Here is a 22947-nt window from a genome sequence, read left to right on the forward strand (position 1 = left end):
GTGCACCCCTTTAATCCCAGCTCTCAGGAGGCAATAGCAGGTAGATCTCTGTAAGTTCTAGGCCAGCCTAGTTTATACAGTGAGTTCCAGGACAGCTGGGGCTATGTTGTCTCAAACCCTCTCCCTCTACAAGAACAACAACAACAACAACAACAACAACAACAACAACAACAACAACAGAGGGGAGCTAAACAGTATACAGAGCCCAGGGAAGAATATGCAAACCAAAGAGAAAGCAAAGCTGAGACTGAGGTTTACCATATTCAGTGTTGAGGCCCCAGAGCTTCACTTTATTGGCTTCATACTGGGCTTTCTTCTTCAGCCTACAAGCTCTGTGAAAGGAAGAACTATTATTAGTTCACTTTTTCCTTTTAAGACTTCAGAATGTATTTCCTTAAATAAGAATAAAAATTTTTTAAAAAATTAGTATCTTTCTTTTTATCACTATCAGATAGTTTTCTCTTTGAAATTTTCTTTTTCTTGTGTCCATGTTAGAGAATGAACGTATACGTGAGTGTGTGGTATGTGTTAGAGAACAAGAGAGTGAAGAGAGCGAGTGTGGGTGAATGAGTGTATGTGTATGTATCTGTGTGTTCAGACTTTAGAAGGTGGCTCTCCCCTCTACTGTGGATCTGGGAACTGAACTGCTCACGAGGCTCTGCTGGCAAGTGCTTTCATCTGCTGAAGCCATCTCGCCCGCACCTTTTCTTTTCAAGATGCAGTTTTACTTACTTTGTGTGCCAGTGTGAGTATAATGCTGTATGTTTGCAGGTGTCTGCAGAGGCCAGAAGAGGTCATTGGATCCTCATGGAGCTGGAGTTACAGGCAGTTGTAAGCACTATGTGTGTGCTGGGAACAAAACTTGGGTCCCCTGAAAGAGCGAGTGTACTTAACCTGAGCCATTTCTCAAGCCCCCAAATGCTTATAATAGTTAAACAGCAACAGACAAGGCCCCAGCCGTTGTAGAGGATGTTAAGCAGGCAGAGCTCTGTTTGTCCTGATGGGTTAAAATAGTTCTCTGGGCTACTGTGGAAGACAGTTTGTTTTGTCTTTGTTTTTAATTTTTTGAGACAAGGTTTCTCTGTTGTAGCCCTGGCTGTCCTGGAACTCACTCTATAGACCAGGCTGGCCTCGAACTCAGAGAGATCCACCTGCCTTTGCCTCTGGAATTCTAAGATTAAATATGTGCCCCACCACTGCCCAGATGACCAGTAGGTTTATTTGCAAAGATAAACCATATAGGCCTGGGAATTTATTAAAAAAATGTAACTCATACCTACACAAACATCTCTAAGTCAAAGTTTATAGTAGATTTATTCAAATATGCCAAAAACTGGGAAGATCTCAAAGGCATTCATATGATAAGCAGATAAACTGCAAACCATTCCTATAAAGACTGTCTATATGGGGCTGGAGAGATGGCTCAGTGGTTAAGAGCACTGACTGCAGGGTTGGGGATTTAGCTCAGTGGTAGAGCACTTGCCTAGCAAGCGCAAGGCCCTGGGTTCGGTCCCAGCTCCGAAAAAAAGAAAAGAAAAAAAAAGAAAAAAGAAAAAAGAAAAAAGAGCACTGATTGCTCTTCCAGAGGTTCTGAGTTCAAGTCCCAGCAACCACATGGTAGCTCACAACCATCTGTAATGAGATCTGATGCCCTCTTCTGGTGTGTCTGAAGACAGCTACAGTCTATATATTAAAAAAAAAAAGACTGTATATATAAGTAATAAAAGAAACTAGTTGTCCATGTGACGACATGGGCAGATCTCAAAGGCATCCCAATAAGTTAAAGACAGACAGATTCAGGCTACTAAAGTACATTCCATCCATGTGACATTCTGGAACAGATCACTAGGAGAGACACTGTTAATTTATAAAAAGATCTTGGGGTCTTGAAAGATGGTCCTGCAGTTTAGAGTAGTGAGTGGCTGCTCTTCAAGAGGTCCTTGGGTTCAATGCCCAGCACGCACACAGTGTTTCACAATCATCTGTGGACCTAACACCTTTTCTAGCTTCTGTGGGCACCAGGCTTGCAAAGGCTATATGGACATACATACATACATGCATGCATGCAGGCAAAACACCCATACACATAAAATAAAATAAATCGATGGTTGTGAAAGGATGGTAGTGAAAGGGTTGTTTTATAATCTTCCTCCTTTTTAGTTTTGTTTTCCAGACAGGGTTTCCTAGTCCTGGAACTAGTTCTAGATTAGCCAACTAGACCAGGTTGGCTTTGACCTCAGAGTTCTGCCTACCTCTTCCTCTCTAGTGCTATAATTAAAGGCGTGTGCCATTACCACCAGGCTTTGTAAGTTTTTAAGGTGATGAGTATGTTAATATATTTTGACCATGTTAGCAGTTATTTAACTAAGTACATGTCTCAAATTCATAATAGCATACTTAAATTTTGTTAACTATATAGTCAAATTGACTTACCAAAAAAGCAAACGTAAGTTTTAAAACTTTCCAGTGTGTTTGCCTTACCCCCAAAACTTTTTCTTAAAAGCATAAATGCCTCTTTTACTTTAAAACAATAATTAACAACAAAAAAACTCACTACAGTCGTTATTTAACAAGTAATTTCTGAAGGTCACTTCTTCTATAATATCTCAAGGTCTAATCTTACCTCCTAGAGACCATTCACATGGGTGAACATTATTAGAATTTACCTGGAAGCCAGCTTATTTTTTTCTTTCCTTGACCTTGGCCTCGCTGTTAAGGGAAGCTCACTAACTGGAGTCAGGTCACTGATCACCTTATTCAGTTTCCGTAGTTCATTACCAATCTGGAGTAGTTTTTTAGGATTTGGAGTCAGGTCTTCCACATCAGTTCTCCGTGACTTCTTAACTGCGTATTTCCCTACAAGTCATTTGAAAGGAGTGTAAGTTACATCATCTTAGTGAACAAGACATGCCATTTCTGGGGTTGGGGATTTAGCTCAGTGGTAGAGCGCTTGCCTAGCAAGCGCAAGGCCCTGGGTTCGGTCCCCAGTTCCGGGGGGGTGGGGGGGGGAAGACATGCCATTTCTATAGCCACCAGCAGCCATCACTTTTCATTTTAGAGCTCCTGGTACATTTCAGGAGGCACAGAATGTCCTAACTTAGAAGGACTAGCCCTCTCTCTCCATCTAGCCCTGTGGCTAGAGACAGGAAATATCCTAGGGCTATATAGCTCAGTAAGCAGCAGAACATTAGCTAGCACACCCAAAGCCCTGGAACCAGTCTCTAGCAACAAAACAGGCTGACCCCCTGCTGTCAACACCTCCTCACTGCTGCTCCCCTCGTGGTCATATTCCCAGTGCTACAGAGTCCTAACTCTTTGCATACTAGGACTAAGAATCTTACATCTCAGCTTGGAACACAAGTTCAATTGCACACAAAAATCCAGGAGAGTTTGCCTAAACCAAGTTGTGAGTCTGGGAGTAAATAAAATAAGACAAAAGCTCTTCTTCAGCTTCCTTACTCACTCTCGTCTCTCCTCCACCATTCCTAAGTGCCCCAACTCAATAACCACAAGGCCTCAAGCCTACTAAGTAAGCACTGACCGCTGCACCACGCACACCAGTGCATTCCTCTCAAGTAGTACAGTACACCCAATGACTTTCCTAAGATTTATCCTGAGCTACATGGAATTATTTAATGGAACTTATTTTCTTCATTTATGATTTTTTAAAAAGCCTGACTATAAAAATTCACTGAGAGAGAATAGAGTAATAGACCTGGGACTAGGTAGACAAGGCTATAGAGTAACAAACATGCTGGGAGCTAGTTCTCATCTTCTAAAATGCTCAGCAAGTGAAGTCTGTGGCATGACTGTGCTTTCTTTACTGAGCTCATTCATACCTTCTCTCTGCCTTTTTGGCAGACTAATTGATGTCAATGTGAAACAATAAAAGACATTCTACTCAATCATAGTTTTCTGGATCCACAACTCTAGATTTGATCTCTCTAAACCATAAGCTTCTCCTGATTCCTATAAACTCCTCTCTACTCTTTTTTCCACAAACATGTTTCTTTTTTCCCCTGTTCTTCTCTCCACAGCCATTTAATCTCCCCATTAAATGAGGTCTGAGGTGGGTGAAACTGGAAGAAACTGATGAGAAAAGTCTTCTCCTTTCTCCTCCGTGTGTTGCTTGTTTTTTTGACAGGTCAAGAACCAATAATCTCTTGGCCATTTCTTCAAGGAAGTGGAGGAAGAAGGGACCAGAAAAGATGGTTCTCCACATCGATGGAAGCTATGTGTAAGAGGAAGCAGTTGTGACAGAAAAACTCTTTGATGCCCTCTCAAGCTGCCTACGAATGGCTGAAAACCCAAGCACACTAAGCGTTTTGCTTCCTTATCTCCGTTTACAGTGAGTGACAGAAGATAGGTGTGGTGGCATATACCTTATAGTCCCAGAATCTAGGAGAATGAGGCAGAGCATTCAAAGTTCAAGGCTAAACTGGGCTACACAGAGACTTGGAGGCCAGTCTAGGCTATACACTCAAAATAAAAACTATCTCCACCCACTAAAAAAGACAGAAGGGACTAAATATTTTTTCAGACCCTCTTACCATGATGTAAGCCATTTTTCTGGTACATATTACTTGGCAAGGTGTCTCGATTCCACTCAGATGGCCTCAGAATCCTCTCTTGCTGTGATGGCGTCAACTGCTCACTATACTCCCAGAAGTACCTTCTTTTCCCTCTCTTCCGAGAAGATATGGAAGTCATCTCCTTCAAGTCCTCTACAGAGTCGTTTTCATAGCCTTAAAAAACATGAACCCACAACTGTCAATAAGTCTCTTAGAATAAAAAAAAAAATCCTTCTATTTGTAACTTAAGATATTTCTTTCATCTGAAGCATCAACATCATGTCAAAAACAATAAATCAAGTTTATAAAGTCCAGTATGTAGATATCAAACTCATAATATCCAGAAATTAATAAATATTTCATATCATAGCTATCTTGCATGGGCTTCTTTTCAGTTTTTGGAAATTAGTATAGGATATTGTAGTATCTTCACATGATTAAGAACACAACTAAATACTACATAGGAATTAACATGCCATTATGATAAGGAATAAAAAATGATGTCAGGCACCATGTAGAAACTTAACATCACTGATGTCTAGCTTTTTACAAATCAAGAATGCCGAAGGTTTATAAATTTGTTCTGACGGTGCAAAGCTGGAAGAGATGCCATTGCTGTGATACACTGAGAAGTACTCACACATGTGTGTGTGTGATTTGAAGGCGTAACTATGAAGGAACGTGAAGGGACTTTCTGTATCTTGATTGTGACGGTTATTACACAAGTGACTACATTCACTTGTCAGAACTCACACACCCAAAGTACTCATACAACGGTGCGTGACGAGCAGAGTCAAGTTTTGCTCAATACACAGGATTTAAAAACAGAAGTCTGGATCGTAACTCAGTAGTTGGGGACACTTAGTTGGAATATGTGAGGTTTGTACTCCAAGGGAAGAAAAAGATAAATTCACAGATTGGTGTCTGAGCGATGGTGCAGACGAGTTTTGTACTTCATTCCTAACATTTACAGTACATGCTGTATAGCTCGACAATATAGAGAAATGTGAAGTTAAGTTTCTTCCTCTTCTGGCCTTCCAAGAGAGTGCACAGAGAGATAGTAAGGTACATGCGGATGTGTGTGTTGAATGTATTTCACTTCACCCCTGACAAAATCATCGTAGACTACCTTTCATCAATAACAATGTGGAATGCAGTGTGACAATGAACCCTAGGTTTTCTTAAAAAAAAAAAAAAAAAAAGGCGCTGCCTGGGTGAGGGAGATAGTGAGATGGTTCTGCAGGTGAAGACACCTGCTGCCGGATTCAACAACCTGAGGACCCAGATAGTGGGCAGGGACAACTGACTCCTACAAGTCATCCTCTGACCTCCATCTATGTACTGTGGCACCTACACATACACAATAAACAAACAAACAGCGATAGATAAATGAAATAAAGATATTTTAAACTGGTATGGTATATATATTTTATTTTAGATAAAGGATTTTACCTTTTCTAGTTATTAACATATCTTTGGAAAAGAGAAAAGGGTCACATTATGGCACCAGCTGAGGCGTTTTTAATTGGCACTTGTTCCACAGTAACTAAGCAAAAAATACTGGCTTACAGAGATTACCCAACCCCAAACAGACAGATGGATAACCAAAAGAAATCGTGTCTCCCTACAAGCACCCATAACCAGTATTTTATAATTTAGTTCTACCCCAGTCCAAAGCATAGGGACAGATTTTATTCCATTTCCACCCCCTTTCCCTCCATATTTCAACATGTTCCCTTAGTCAGCATCTACCTTTGCTAGTCTGCAGGTGGCAAGACACGTTCATTCACTCAACGCAATTCAATTCATTTGATGTTTCTAAGAAGTGACTGCCTCTGCTGCGCAGACTGACATAATGAGAGGAGCCTGGCATGAATAGCAGAGCTGAGCTGGGTCAGCTCTTACAATTCAAAGAGTCCAGCTCTGAGTCCACATCTCACTCCCTTACCTAACTGGTTGATCGGTCTAAACGTCTTGCTCACTTTATGCTGAATTCAGAGTCACAGCAACGCTTATTTCTTCATCCTACCCAAATCATGTATTAGATTTACTTATGTGTTCAATCTTTTCTCAAGGAACACTTAGGAGCTGCCAGCTTTCTGACCCAACCTTTTCTGCTAACATGTCCCATAAATTTATTACCACCCCACTCCCAACACTTTTCAATAAAGGCCATGGTGACCACGTAAAATATAGAAAAATGGCATACTTACTCACTGATCTAACATCCAAGGCCATTCATTCTCCTCTTTTCTGTAACAGAAGTCTAACCACCACCACCACCCAAAATGAATCTGTGGCCAAGTTAAGTTTTATAAAACCATGATCCTGCATCCCTGGCTGGCAAAGCCACAGAGCACATAAACATATTAATAGACTCTGAAAGAGCCTGGTACAGTGGTACACATAGTTAATCCCAGTACTCAGGAGGTAGGAACACACAGGTCTCTGTGAGTTTGAGGCTAGCCTGGTCTATCTACATAGTGAGTTCCAGGACCCAGGGTTACAGAGAGACCTTGTCTCAAAAAAATAAAAGTAAACTAAAAGCAAGACTTTGAGAATATCTGGGGAAGCTACTTCATGGTAGAGCAAGCTATGGCATACCATGTGGAAGGGCAAAGGTTCAATCACCACCACTGCAATGGTAGAGAGGAATGAATAAACAATCCCCAAAACAAATTCGACTCTAAATTCTATTAAGGATTCCATTAATCTCCATGTAATTAATACCTAATATGCACAATGCCTAACATAAAAGATACTAAAACATATTCTGATAAATGATTTCTTGATTCCCTTCTCTACCTCACTTCTTTTTTTGTTTGATATACTGCCATAATTATCTAACTCACTTGCTGACATGATTAAATTAAGATAGGAGTGTGGTATCCACTTTATCCTGGTACTTGGGAAATAGAGGTGAGAGGATCAGGAGTTCAAAGTCAACTGTATGTATATACCAAGTCTAGGCCAGCCTGAACTACAGTAGATCTCATGTCTTAAAAAACAAAACAAACAAACAACAAAAAGCCCAACAACAACAAACAATGACAACAAAAAGGAAGTTAAGAATGCCGTATTTACAAATGGCAAGCCACTCATCTATGGTCTGAACAGACTACAGGTAAAGTCAACTGTGAAAAATGCTCAGTGAGAATTACAAAATAAGCTCTCACTTTTAAGGAAGTGAGTTCTTGTTCTTGAACCTTGCAATTTTACAACTCAAAACAGTTGTCGCTGGTCTACAGAATAGGCTCTATTAGCCCTTGGCAGGCAGTTCAAAAGAGAGACCGAAACTCTATTTTGCACCTCTCCTGGAACTTTGCAAGCTCACCAACTACACAGCCATTTGCCAAGAAACAGAATCTCAGGAGCTGGTCATCACAAAAGGGCCTTTGTAAACCAATCACCCAACCCCAGACTCATGCTCTGACTGGAGTATAACTAGCCTTACTTTATTGATTAAAAAAAATTGTCTTCCTACTTCTCACCCACAATTTCTTTTTGCACCCCTCAAGTTGGTTTAAATCTTTCTTTCAAGAAAAGAAATAATTTGCACCAGAAAAAATTTTAAAGCCCAATTAAGTTCTACAAAATTGTGTTAATTTTATGGTTCAAGTATGTCATTCACTAACATCTAGAGGACTGCACATGCAATCCTAATCAAAAGATTCACTTCAAGTCAACTGAAAATGAATGGATTTAAGTGGCATATTCATCCAGACATTAGGCAGCATTATCACTTGGATCCAGACAGAGCACCAGATTTCACTAAATTCTTACTAATACATAAAGCCACTGCCTAGCTGCTCAAGAAGAGCAGTCTCCAAGCAAGGCTTATGCTATGGAAGATAAGGAAAGATGATGTGATCAGACAGACTAAAAGATGTGTAGTCTCTGTATAAATCAAAATTCTGAGAAAATGGAAATGGTGCCAGGAGGACTCAAGAGTTCTTGAGTTCACCTATGTGATCTCAAAACACTAAAAATGCAAATCCAATATGGTGGACATACCAATGTGGTCTGTTAGAGAAGAATCTCTGGGGAATACCTGGGAAAAGCTAGATGCCAGCCATTTGAAGATGTGCATAGTAGCTGCACATCCGTAATCTAGTAGCAAGGAAAACAGAAATGTATAAAGTAAAGGAGGACCTTTCTTATCTGCCAGCTACAGTAGAAGTGGTGTCAAGACACAGTCTTTCATAAAGACCCTCATGGGACAGGTCATCACACTCTTGCTAAACCCTCAGACACTTTGGAAACCATAAAGGCCACAATCCAAGATAAGGAAGAATTTTTCCTGACCAGCAAATGTTGATCTACATCACTACAAGAGTGATGTGCTTTGTCTGACACAACATTCAAAGAAGTACACCTCCACCTTTTGTTGAGACCTTGTGGTAGTGCTAAGGAAAGGAAGATTACTAAAAAGGTTAAGCCGACTCTACTGAAATTAAAAAAATTTTTTTTAAAAACCACACTCTTCTAAAACACAGGAAAAGCATTACTGGGCTGTGTGCTGAAACCTGCCAAGCAGACTGACTAAAGTCTGCATCAGAACCACTCAGTATTCAACAACCTGGCTGGAAACAGAGTTGGCAAAGAAACAGAAAAGACGAACGCTCCAAGCTGCCTTGAAATACTGAAGAACCATCCCAAAGACAGACCAGTGACCTGTGACCCTAACTGTGAAGGGTAATTCGGAGTTTAACAGACATCTGGGCGAGCAAGAAGGACCACAGAGAGTTGAGGTTGCATGCAGCAATCAGGAGAGACTGTACTCAGACACTACACCCTATCAAGCTCTTCCCCTTATATTTAATACCCAGTGCCAATTTAACCGAGTCAGTCTGTTCTGTGCTTCTTTCACCCTTACTCTCTGGTCCTTTCTTTTCTCCTAAGCTTATATTCTGCCTTTTCACATTCCATTTTATAGGTTATCCCAAAAATGACTGGCCAGCCTGATTTGTAGTTTCCTTATCTCATCCTACTAGGTCCTGGGACTCTTTTAAATTATCTTGATGTATTTCTTTCCATCTTTCTTTTCATTCTCCTTTAGGCAGAATGCCTCACTGTGTCCCTATTTCACCTTCTCAAGAGAAGGTACGTACTTTTCCTTCCTTTATTTTTTCTGTATCAACCCAATACTAATCACTCACTTTTTTCCCTACTTCTACTCATTTTGACAGTAACTGACATCTTAGTCTATCATGCAATCAGTGTTCCTTTATTTCCTAAAATAATTAGAGCTTAGGGGATGATTGTTAATTAACTATGACTGTAAATTCATAGTAGGCCTATATTTTGCTAGTGATTTTTTTCTGTAGACAATATTTTAGAGTCCTGGGGACTTCACTTCAAGCACCAATATAGCACCTCAATCCTATTACGTCTTAGTCTCTCTTAAATGTTTTAAACATGTCTACTAGAAGAGTAAGAGTGACTTAGAAAAAAGTCAATCAACAATCTAATCCCAGATGCATAAATCCTTATCCAAAAATATAAAAACAATGAACAAAAAGGCAACATGACCCCTCTCAAAATTTACCAATCTGACAGTAATATCCTCCGATGACAATGAATGAGATGAAATTCCAGACAATTATATTTAAAAAACAAAAGGACATAAATTCCTGAATGAATTCCAAGAGAATATAAACAGCTAAACAAACAAACAAACAAAAAAGTAGCACTAGACGTAAGTGCTGGCTAGTTTTTAAATGATAAAAACAGACTAGAGATTTGTGATCACCTAACCAGTTCTACAGAAGACACTTGAAGGAATGCTCTGAGCTAGAGAGAAAGATACATCCCATGAAGGGATCTGTCTATCTTATAAGGACACATACGTTCTCTCTCATTTTGATTCCCTAGATTTTGCAGAGAGATCAAATCATCTCTAACATGGAAGTACAAGTGACATCAACCAGAGGGAAAAGACGACACACAGGAAGGGGAAGCACAGGGAGGAGGGCGAGCAGGAGCAGCGCAGCGCTTCTCACCCTTCCTAATGTTCTGATGATTTAGTACAGCTCCTCATGTTGTGCTGACCTCAAACCACAAAATTATTTTGTTGCTATTTCATAACTGTAATTTATCTACCTTTATCAATCACAATGTAAATATCTGATATTTAATACCACCAATTGGGAATGGGTTTACTAGGGTATGAAGGGAATGTACTCAGTATATATTTGTGTGTGTGTGTGTGTGTGTGTGTGTGTGTGTGTGTGTGTGTGAGAGAGAGAGAGAGAGAGAGAGAGAGAGAGGGAGAGAGGGAGAGAGAGGGAGAGAATGAATATGAATATCAAAGAACTAAAGACAAAGACTGGAAGTGTACCAACAGTGGTAGAATACTTTCCTAGCATATGCAAGCCCCAAGATTTGATGCCAGCACATCAAAATTACATGCTGACAGTCAGAAGCCAAATTAAATAAGCCCTTACCTATTAACACTTAAAGAATTACAAAGTATAGCTAAGTGTGATAGGGAAATGCCTCTCACCCAGTACTTGGGTTACTTGGGTGGGTGAGGCAGAAGGACACAAGTTCAATGCCAGCCTAAGGTACACAGCATTATTTTAGGCAGAAAAGACAATGAAGTGAAAGTGGATGGGAAGGCAGTCCGTGACACTGTGGGTGCTAAACTTGGAGCAGACTTTTGCAACAAGTTATCACTAAAGACAGAGAAAAACTGTGTATGCTGATAAAATGGGTTAATTCATCAAGAAGATATAATTTGTAAATATACACACATCAAAAATATAAAGCAAATAATAGCATTATGGACAAAAAATGCTTAATTTAGTAGTGAGGAACTTAAATACTACCCGTCTTTGATAATGGATGGATCAAAAAAGAATAAAGACACAGCAGACTTGAACAACATTAAAGACAAGATGGACACACACAGAACCTTCCATCCCATAGCAATGAACTTCAGAATCTAGAGAATAAACAGCATTCTCCAGGACAGACTGTTAAAATTACAAAACTAAATTAGTCTCACAAACTTATGAAGGATGAAACCATATCATTTTTAAAATTTCTGATAAACACGCATATTGATACGATGAAAAACAAAAATGGTTTAAGAATTTTATTGCCAGACATGGTGGTTCTTGTCTGTAATTCAATTGGCTGTGGGAAGAGTGCCATGAATTTAAGAAAAAAATCTGTGCTACACAGCAAGTGCCAGGTCAGCTAGGACAATACAGTAAGACTTTCAGAAAGAGAAAGCAAGAAAGGGAGGGAGGGACAGACAGGAACTAAGAACAAAGAGCAACATACTACAGAACAAAGGCCAACTGAAGTTTTTCCCTTTAATTCCTGTCTTAGTCAGGGTTTCTATTCCTTGCCAAACATCACAGCCAAGAAGCAAGTTGGGGGGGGGGGGGGGGAGGGTTTATTCAGCTTACACTTCCACACTGCTGTTCATGACCCAAGGAAGTCAGGACTGGAACTCACACAGGGTAGGAAGCAGGAGCTGATGCAGAGGCCATATAAAGATGCCACTTACTGGCTTGCTTCCCCTGGCTTGCTCAGCTGGTTTTCTTATAGAACCCAAGACCACCAACCCAGGGACAGCACCACCCAAGATTGGCCCTCCCACCCTTGATCACTAATTGAGAAAATGCCTTATACCTGGATCTCATGGAGGCATTTCCACAGCTGAGGCGCCTTTCTCTGTAATAACTCTAGCTTGCGTCAAGTTGACAACACAAAACCAGCCAGTACAATTCCTTTTACACAGTGTAGAGATTGTACATTTAACACACTAAAGTTGTGTGCTTTAGGAAGAGTTTAAAAAGTAACCTTAAGTTTAATGCGAAGGAAAACAGCAGAGAGGTGGAGTAGATAGAACAGAGAAGAAAAAGAGGGAGAAGAAAAGAGCAAGGAGTGAAGAAGTAGGAAGGAGATGAGGCAGAGTGGAGAAGGCCATAGATCTACCCTAAATAACAAAGGTAATAGAAAAATCATGGGGGAAGCTTCTTGATTTTGATCTGGTAGATGAAAGAAAGTCTTAGGAGTAAGACTCCATAACACAGGTGATGCAAGTAGAAACAGTGGAATGGGGTTTTGTCAAACTAAAAAGCTTGTGAACAAAACCAATCAAAATAGTGAAGAGACAACCCATAAAACAGAAGAAATATATACGAACAGTATATACAACATTAAGTTAATATCCAAAACACACACACACACACACACACACACACACACACACACCAGAAGATAACCTTACAATGATAGTAAAGATCCTAAATAGGCATTTCTCAAAAGATATCCAAATGACCAAGTATATGAAAACATTCTCAATACCACTAGTCATCAATAAAATACAAATAAATATCAGAGAGACACTGTATCACATAGGTCATAATGAACTTGGACAGACACTGTTGTCAAAGAAATGGGGAAGAGAGAACTCTTTTCATTGTCAGTGAAAATGTAAACTGGTATGGTTTTTATGGAAAGCAGTACATGAAGTTCCTCAAAAAACTGAAAATAGGTAGTATGGCAGCATGAACCTACAATCCCAGTATTCAGGAGCCTGTGCTGCGAGAGAACTCCAAGTTAGAGACCAGCCTAGGTTACATATTCCATGCCAGTATAAAGGAGAGAGGTAGACCCTAGCTCAAAAAGGGCAGGCCAGACGCTGGGGATGTATCTCACTGATACAGGACCTGTCTAGCACATGGAAAGAACAGGGTTTGCCCAGTACGGAAAAACAATACAGAAACCAATGGCCATAGATACAGCTCAGTGGAAGCCCAGCACAGAATACACAGAAGCCCTGAGTTTGAGCACAAGCATCTAAACTAAATAAAAATAAAAACATCAAATGATCCAGCAATGAAAAGTGGACTGAGGAAATGGCTCTGCTCTTTCAGAAGACCTGAGTTTGATACTCTGTATCCATGTCAGGCCACTCACAACTGCCTGCAACTCCAACTTCAGGAATCTGACACCTCTGGCCTCTGAAAGCATCTACACTCAGGTGAGCATACCAACCCACACACACACACACACACACACACACACACACACACACACGCACATAATTTTTTTAAAAATAAGATTTATTTTATGTGTAAGAGTATTATGCCTGCATGTGTACATATACACATGTGTGCCTGCTGTTCAAGGTAGTCAGAGGAGGGCATTGGACCCCATGAACTGAAGTAACAAATGGTTGAAAGTCATGGTTTGGGTGCTGGGAATTAAATTCGGGTCCTCTGTAAGAGTAACAGAAGTGCTCCTAACCACTGAACCATCTCTCCAGCCTCTCACAAATAATAGTTTAAAATAATAAAAATAAATCTTTTTTTTGGTTTGTTTTAAAAGGCCAGATGCATACCTTTAATCAGAAGATATTCAGAAGACAGAAGCATACAAATCTTATGAGGTGGAGCCCAGGTTGATCTATACAGCAAGTTCAGGACAGCCAAGGCTATATAATAAGACTATGTCTCCAAAAATATTAATAAAAAATAGAAAGTATTCTCTTGAAAGCTACCTGTACTCCTACATTTACCACAATACTTTTAACATCCAAGCAAATATACAGATACAAAAATGGAAGTACATACAATATAACTCATCCTTTAAGACTTATATTTATGACAAGTTGAATTTACTTGTTATGCCAACCTAAACAAAACAGGCACAGAAAGACAGACTGCAAAGTCTCCACATGTGAGACTAAAATCAAACACATAGAAGTAGAAAACATGGTTGTCAGGAACTGAAGACATGTGGACATGTGAGGTGTTCATCAAAGAGCAAATTGCTGTTCTGCAGGGTAAGTTTGCCTTGGTGGCACTGAGATTTATTGATCCTAGGATCCATCTGCTTTAAAGCGCTACTGGAGAAGGCACTTCCTTCCTCACATTCCATTCCCCTTAGTTCTCTATGCTCTCCATGCTAACACACCTGTACTGGCTGGTTTTGTGTGTCAACTTGACACAAGCTGAAGTCATCACAGAGAAAGGAGCCTCAGTTGAGGAAACGCCTCCATGAGACCCAGCTGTAAGGCATTTTCTCAACTAGTGATCAAAGGGGAAGGACCCATTGTGGGTGGTGCCATCCCTAGGCTGGTGGTCCTGGGTTCTGTAAGAGAGCAAGCTGAGCAAACCAGGGGAAGCAAGCCAGTAAGTAACATCCCTCCATGGCCTCTGTATCAGTTCCTGCTTCTTGACCTGCTTGAGTTCCAGTCCTGACTTCCTTTGGTGATGAACAGCAATGTGGAAGTGTACGCTGAATGAACCCTTTCCTCCCCAACTTGCTTCTTGGTCATGATGTTTGTGCAGGAATAGAAACCTTGACTAAGACAACACCCCTTAGCACCCCACCCTAATTCTATACAAGACTCTACTGTTTAGATCTAATCTGCCAGTCTTCAAGAGTCACACCTGGGGGCTGGGGATTTAGCTCAGTGGTAGAGCGCTTACCTAGGAAGCGCAAGGCCCTGGGTTCGGTCCCCAGCTCCGAAAAAAAAGAACCAAAAAAAAAAAAAAAAAAAAAAGAGTCACACCTGAACAACAGATGGAGCTACAGAAACTACCCCTACTATACCCAGCCAAATTTCCCTCTTACATCTCAATGTGGATTTTATCAATGTACTATGAGAAAAATGGTCCTCACAAAGAGAAAAGACAATTCTATCTAGTTTATCCAGGACTCTAGAGTAAACCAAAGAAAAAAAGGTATAAGCCCTTTTCCTCCAAGTTAAACTTGAAGTCCTTTTTACTTACTTTAAAAATACCCAAACCAAACAATCTGTGGTATCAAATGTATAAATCTAAGAATTTGAATTAAAAAATTACCAAAAATGAGAAAATCTCTGATGAAAAATGCTTTGAAAGGGTGTGGCTCAGAGGTAGTAGGCTTACCTAGCGTATGTGAGGCTGCTGCTTTAACCCAACACTGAATCGGCCGCAGCCACCTGAATGCTCTCACACACACATACACATACACAGACACATAGACACCCACACATATAATACACATACGGGCACACAGACACAATGCTGCACACTGACATAGTCACTGTCCACAGTTTCAGAAAAATGTCAACAGAGTGCCTGGAATGCCAGAAATCACCATTTTAAACAAAAGGACTCTGATAACTTCACTAAGTTTAATTTTTAATTGGGTTTATGCAGAATTATTAGTATCAAGATTAATTTTGAAGCAAGTAACTTTTGCTTAAAATTTAAAACCTTCACTTCTTTGTTTAACTGTGTGCCGCTTGGCCACAATGTTTTTATGAATGTTTATAAGCCAACAGTGGCTCTAGCCCAAACAGGTAAGTGCTGAAGTGAGTCAGCTCCCCACAGATGTTTCTTTTTCTCTTTTGTTTATATGTACTGTACACTAAATGAAGCATCCTCCCTCATGCTCTTCAAACTGCAGCATGAACTTTCTTATCTTATAGTTGGTTTTTGGCTTTTTTCCTATTTGTTGCTTTTTAGACACAAGGTATCACTATATAGTCCTGACTGCTCTGGCACCAACTCTGAAGACCAGGCTGACCTCAAACTTATGGTGATCCTTCTACCTCTGCCTTCAAGTGTTGGGATTATAAGCATGTAACGTATCCAGCACAATATGTATTTTCTTAATACAGTAGACACAAAGGAAACGCTGGTCTTCGAACTGCTCACTGAGTAGGCTTTTGTTATGAACATGAGTGACCCGAGTGGACACCACTTGATGCTATTCCATATACACCTATCTTAGTCACAACACATGCAAATCAGGGAAACCTATTTTTTTTTTCTTTTCTTCTTTTCGGAGCTGGGGACCGAACCCAGGGCCTTGCACTTGCTAGGCAAGCGCTCTACCACTGAGCTAAATCCCCAACCCCAGGGAAACCTATTTTAAACAAACATACTCTTGGAGTCTTTATTTAAGTGCTCAAAGGGGCACCAAAGTAGATCATTTATCAAAAAAAAAAAAAAAAAAAAAAAAGAAAAAAGAATAAGCCCTCAAAGAATCAAGATACAAACTATGAAAAAAAGCTACTTTTGATCCAAATTAAGACATTAAGTTATTTATTTATTTAATCCCCAAACTAAAATATAGCAATTATCCAAACAAAAGCTTCCTATTTCCAACAGTGAGTAGAAAGGTTAATTTAGTAGGCTCCAAGAGTTATACCTGGTTCAGAGAATGTGTCGCTGATATCATCATCTCTGTCATCCTCATAATCCTCTTCCTCTTCTTCCTCCTCTTCATTTTCAGAAAGCTCATGCTCACTGCCAAACCCTTCATCATGGTCCTCATCATCAATATCATCTTCATCATCCTCATCATCTTCAGGACTGTATTTGGTTGGCTGTTCTCTCATGTTGTCAGAGACAAAAAGAGAATAATTGTGCTCTTCTTTTTTCTGGGACGAATCTGAAACAGAAGTGCTGGCAGAAAGGCTGCCACTCTCTGCTGTGGCAACCAACCCAGGACCATGCTGGGGCAGAGGACTAAGTAATAGTTCCTGGGTTTCTCTGAAAGGCAAAGCAGGAGTGCCATGACCCTGGTGAGGCTCCACCCCCCTCTTCTCCTGCCTCTTTACCACAGCGCCACAGTAGCAGGTGTTCTCCTTTGCCGCATCTATGTGCACCTGGCTCAGCAAGGGCCGGCCCTGTTGCACAGGGTTGATCTTGACTTTTGCTTTTTTTACATAGTCTTTACATTCGACATGAAAATTCACTTTTTCATTATGATACATGTTGGTCTTCACCATGATCTGTGTGCTTGAAGTAGGTTTGCTTGCTTTTTGGACACAGTCTGACGATGGGACCTCAGCCTGAAGTATCTTTGAAGAGCACACAGGGGCAGCTGCTCTACTTGTGATCTTTTTACTAGGAAAAGAAGAGGGGGGCAAGGGGTTTTGTTTGACACTGAAGAGTGAATCAGGATAATAAAGGGAATCAGAAACAGACTGAGAGTCCTCACTATTGAGCTGGGCCAAGGTTGGAGTTTTACTGATGACCTCTTCATCTTGGTAAGGGCTAGAAAAGTCATCAAGACCCAGGTAATCCACTTCTTTTGTCCCCCAGATGTCACAGCTGGTTAGTTTGGTATACTTAGTTAAGTCTTCACAGTATGTATCCCACTGTTCCCAGTTTGAAGTCAAAGCATCCTCATTGTCCAGGACATCTGTGAAAGTCTCCAGATTTTCAATGTCTTTGCAGTCTTCCAAAGAAAGGAAGTTGTCTCTAGGATTCTGTTGATAATTCATCTCTCTATCCTAAGGAAGGTTTAAAACGGGAAGTCACATACCATGCTTTAGGAAGAAATTAGTCACCTCCACCCATACCTAAAAATGCCAAAATAGTCTACTTCTTGTCTGTTTTAAGATAAAGGCTATTGACATGATACCTTCCTTTTATATCTATATACCTTTATTTCATTGGGCAAGAAAAAGTGGGAAAATACTTTCTTTGAGAGGATAAAATATAGGTCCAAACATCAAAGCCTCTTTTGATCTCAGAGGCATTCTTTAGACATGAACTTCAAGAATCAGATATTGAAGACTACCTTCATCACAGAATTCTTCCACTTAAGGAGGACATTAAATATGGAGACAAAGAACCCAGAGAGGTTGTAAATTGTAAATTGTTACAACTTGGATAAGACCTAAGTAATAATTCTTGGCATGGTAAGTCAAATATTTTTGACACATTGCAAAAATGTGATTTTATAATGTAAAAGGCCTGGAGTGGTGGCATACACCTTTAATCCACTCAGAAGACAGAAGCAAGATCATCTCTGTGAGTCTGAGGCCAGCCTGGTCTACACAGCAAGTTACAGGCCAGCCAGAGTTTCATGATAAAACCCTATCTCAAAAAATCAAAAAATAAATACATAAAATGTAGTCATATTCTATAGCCATGGGAAATGAAGTTGAGCCCTAATGCACTATCACAAAAGGTTATCCATCACATGTTGTTTTGTTTAGAAAAAGCAAACTCCAGATGAAGAGAAGACTCAGTGGGTAAAGGCTTAATGACAAGCCTAACCACCTCAGTCCAATTCCCTGGGACCCATATGATGCAAGGACAGAACAGGTCTCAGTTACCCTCTGACCTAAACATATACACTGTGACATGTATACATGTAGACATACAGACTAAATAAATGTGTGTGGGTGGGTGGGGAGGTGATCATCCATCCAAAGTAAAAGGCATATTCAAATGTTTATATATTCATTTGTATCTGCTAGCAGTAGTTACCTTTTGGGGAAAATCTGAAGAATGAAGGATCAGAAAAAAAATGGGTTTTCAGTTTTCCAATTTACTTTGTTCCCATAGATTTTTAGTTTGTGTATGTGTCTGTGTGTGAGCAGCTTCAGTTTCATAATTTATATGCCATACTCTATGCTTTTTTTTTTTTTTTTTTTTGGTTCTTTTTTTCAGAGCTGGGGACCGAACCCAGGGCCTTGCGCTTCCTAGGTAAGCGCTCTACCACTGAGCTAAATCCCCAGCCCCATACTCTATGCTTTTATCAGGTATAGAATTCAATGATGTTTAATGAACTCAACTTTGCAAATTTTCAGCATTTCTGTGTTGTTTAAATAACATGTAATTAAAATTCTATTGGGCTACAAAAATGGCTTAGCAGATAAGAGCACTTACTGACTTTCTAAAGGACCTAAGCTAGGTTCCCAGCACTGTTGTCTGGAAGCTCAAAACCACCTTTAACTTCCAGCTCCAGGGATATCTGTTACCTCTGGCCTCCTTGGGCACCTTCACTCAAGCACACAGTTAAAATATAAGTCCCCCAACCCAGACCCTTGGGCCCAAACACTCATGAGGCAGAAATAGGCAGGTACCTGTGAGGTTTCAGGCCGGTTCTAGTCTATTTAGCAAGTTCCAGGCCAGCCAACGCTACAAGTGAGATCCTGCCTTAAAACAACAACAACAACAACAACAAAAAGTAGTGGGGTTTCAGAGATGGCTGAAGTTAAGAGCAACTGATGCTCTTACAGAGGTCCTTGGTTCCATTCCTAGCACCCACTTGGTGGCCCACAATTATCTAGTTCCACAGGATCATATATGCTTTTAGCCTCTGTGGGCACTACATACATGTAGTGCACAGACACAAACAGGTAAACTATCTCTGGGTTGGAGAGATGGCTCAGTGGTTAAGAGCACTGACTGCTTTTGCAAAGGTCCTGAGTTCAAATCCCAGCAATCACATGGTGACTCACACCATCTGTAATGGGATCTGATGCCCTCTTCTGGTGTGTCTGAAGACAGTGACAGTGTATGTACTTATATTAAATAAATAAATAAATAAATAAATAAATAAATAAATAAATAAATAAATAAATCTATCTTTGAAAAAAACTATCCCTGCACACAAAATAGTTGTTTTTTACCCTGGGAACTCTGTATCTACCTCGGAAACAAGTCACTACCCTATGATACTGCTTATAGTTGCTAATTTGTCTTACCATCTCTACCATACATCTTGTGCAAGTATCATCCCGTAATTCGTGAGCTAACAAGTCCTTTAGCGGTTTACTGTATCACACACAGCTTACTTTCTTCAGGAACAACTGGACAGATAATCTCTTCACATACTACGTTCATCAATTTGGGTATCTTTCTAAAATTACCAGACTTAGTCACAAGAATCAAACCTGGACCCAGTCACATCTCTTTTCTTAAAACCAGATCTGTGTGGTCCCCACAATACTCCTTCCTCAACCTCTTGGGTAATGGTTTTACCTGTGTGAGGTTCCACATCATGGAAAATCTTTTCTCTTTCAGACATTTATAAATAAAAACTCTATTTATTTGATTCAAATCAATTAACACTAAAACCCCCAAAAAAAATGTTGCTTACCAGCTCATACATGAAATCTGGATCAGAACTGTTGGCTAAGAGATCTGTGCTCATCAGAGTCTGTTCTGAAAAGGTGTGGCTTCGAAAGGCATCCCCAAAAGGCGGATCCATTCCGCTTACGCTGGGCTACAACAAAACCATTTTCACATTTCATTCACAGATAGCTTCAAGCCCAACTTACTGCACATAAGCCCATCCTTACCCCAATATATAACTTATTTCAAGAAATAACCCTGTCTCTTTTGTGTAGCACACCAAGAGCTTTCCTATCCTAGTACTGAACATAGACCTCTATGGGGAAAGAGCTAAGATGTATATAAAAATCAGAACAGATGAAAAGATCAGAACAGTAAATCTTAACAACAACTTCTAAGAATCCGAGTTTGGTCACTAGAGTCAGCATACAACACTGCGCTCTTTAGTTTTAAGCTATAAAAACATTTCTTAAAATCCTTCTCTAACAAGACTCTGTTCTAATTCCCCTAAAGAAAAGAATGCCCTCCTGTTTTCAAGGGCTGCAGCAATAGTAAGTCAGACCTATATTCCTGAGTCCAATGTCTTACTTCCCCAAACAAAGAAATCCTGGGTATCTTTTTATAAGTTTTGTGGGAGGGGAGTGTGGAAGTCAGAACAACTTGCTGAAGTCAATTTTCTCTTTCCATCATGAGGGTCTGAGAGACTGAATTCAAGCCAGTCACACTCTGTGGTAAGGGCCTTTCTTTACCCACTGAGCCATCTTGCCAGCCCAATTTAGATATTTTCAGTCTAGCCAACAGGAACAACACAATAGCCTCCTAAGTCCTTAGGGCGTGGCTAGAAATATAGCTCTCCTGTTTTCCTCTCTCTTTCTACATTTCATCACCTATCCAAACCACTTCAGCTGCACACCCTGGCTCAAATAAAAGAGAAGCCACACTCTGAAATCTAACTGCAAAAACTAAAAACAGTCTTCTTACTCTGCCACACGTTACAAGAGTTCTATAAGCATTAGCTGCCTGCCCACATACTTTCTACTTACATGCCTCCCTGTTTCCTACCCTGACCTGTCTTCTCTGTTCTCCTAGGTACTCCCACAGCAGGGGTGCTCTGCTTTGTCTGATTTTTGCCAGACTCTCCAAAACTTTGAGGGCTTTCTTTTTACAAAAAATGTAGCTTTAAGCAAATAAGTTTTAGAGACCTAATTCAAGTACTCAGTAGACAGCCGACCACACTTCAGAGATGTATGGCTCTTTGGACACAAAGGTTGGGATGGGAGTGACTTCTGGTCCTTTAAGTGTCAGTTACCAAGTATTCCTTGTTAGCCTCTGCCGCAAAGTCACCAAGCCATCCTGTTTTTTGATTCCTGTGCTCAAGGAATTGATTATTGTGTACAGTCCCACTTGGGAGTCTCTATATGCTCACTGTTTCTAGATTTCTTCCCAGTACTCGAACTAGGGGGTGGGGGATTAGTGTGAAAATTAACCAAGAAAAGAAATAGGAGAGAGCTTTCCTAGCACTGAACATAGACCTCTATGATAAGAAAATAGGGACAAATAAGCTTCTGGTTTTTATTTCAGTGATTGTCTCAAACTCAAAGAGACCAATTAAAAGGAGTTTCCTCAGCCTGATGTGGTTGGTCCCCTGTATGCCTATGATTACAGCATTTTCAGGGCCAGGGCAGAAGATGGTAAAATTGAAGCCAGCTTCACCTACACAGCAAGACCAGGTCAAGAGAAAGGAAGAGCTAAACACACACACACACACACACACACACACACACACACACACACACACACACTCCACAGGGGATGAGGATAAGAAGATGAATATACCACTCTTGTATTTACAGAACATACAGTGTGTGTGCCTCTATATGTGAGATACAACTACCACTTATCAACTGTTGTAAATGGGAAAGTTGGGAAGCAAAATATCAGAATACTAAAAATGAGATTTGGGTGGCAATTTAATTTCCGAGTAATTCATTCAGTCCTCCTAAGACCAGCAGGTTTAGCAACTAGCCTACTTACTTACCATGCTGCTTGTGTCAAGCTCATTGAAATTTTCAAGGCTAGAGCAAATAAAGAAACCAAAGAGCACATACTCACATCTAGGTGAGGACAGAAATAAGGTGTCTCGGAAGCTAGTGTGTCAAGCTGTTGAAGGCTTCCAGCAGCAGCACCTTTCTTTTCTATCACCACAGAGAATCACATTGCACACTACTCCACATGTGATTTACCTGAGGCATTTCCAAGCCCAGATTCTGTGAGTCCAATTCCAAACTTCTTCTTTTTCTTGTTTGTAAATTCCTTTCCAGCTTTACTTTTAATTCCAAGATCAAAGATGATTTTCACAATAAACAGCAGATTTCCCCAGAATACCTTCAGTTCAACTGCTTGGGTCACCACTTTTTTAAAAAAATAAATGTGCGGTTCTGTCAAATAACAGAGAGTAACTTCACTGAGCTCCATTGAAAACAAGTTGACCTTTCAAATGAACATTAATAAAAAACTGTGCTTTAAATGAGTCTTATAGTTGA

General features: G+C 40.2%; 1 protein-coding gene across 9 annotated transcripts in view; it reads right to left on the reverse strand.

Moving 5' to 3' along the window:
• Positions 1–22947, reverse strand: part of Crebrf (CREB3 regulatory factor) — a 58392-nt gene that overhangs the window by 13453 nt on the left and 21992 nt on the right. For 6 of the 9 annotated variants that reach the window (XM_087571563.1, XM_087571564.1, NM_001277157.1 and 3 more), the window contains 6 exon segments: positions 22648–22842; positions 20430–20555; positions 16737–17826; positions 4551–4745; positions 2667–2856; positions 259–332 (listed from right to left, as the gene is read on the reverse strand). In XM_087571563.1, the coding sequence (XP_087427689.1) occupies positions 259–332; positions 2667–2856; positions 4551–4745; positions 16737–17826; positions 20430–20555; positions 22648–22656 (1684 nt within the window). In that variant the 5' untranslated portion in view covers positions 22657–22842. 9 annotated transcript variants of the gene reach the window in all.

This window comes from Rattus norvegicus, chromosome 10 (genome assembly GCF_021556685.1).
Source record: "Rattus norvegicus strain SHRSP/BbbUtx chromosome 10, alternate assembly SHRSP_T2T, whole genome shotgun sequence".
Taxonomy (NCBI): Eukaryota; Metazoa; Chordata; class Mammalia; order Rodentia; family Muridae; genus Rattus; species Rattus norvegicus.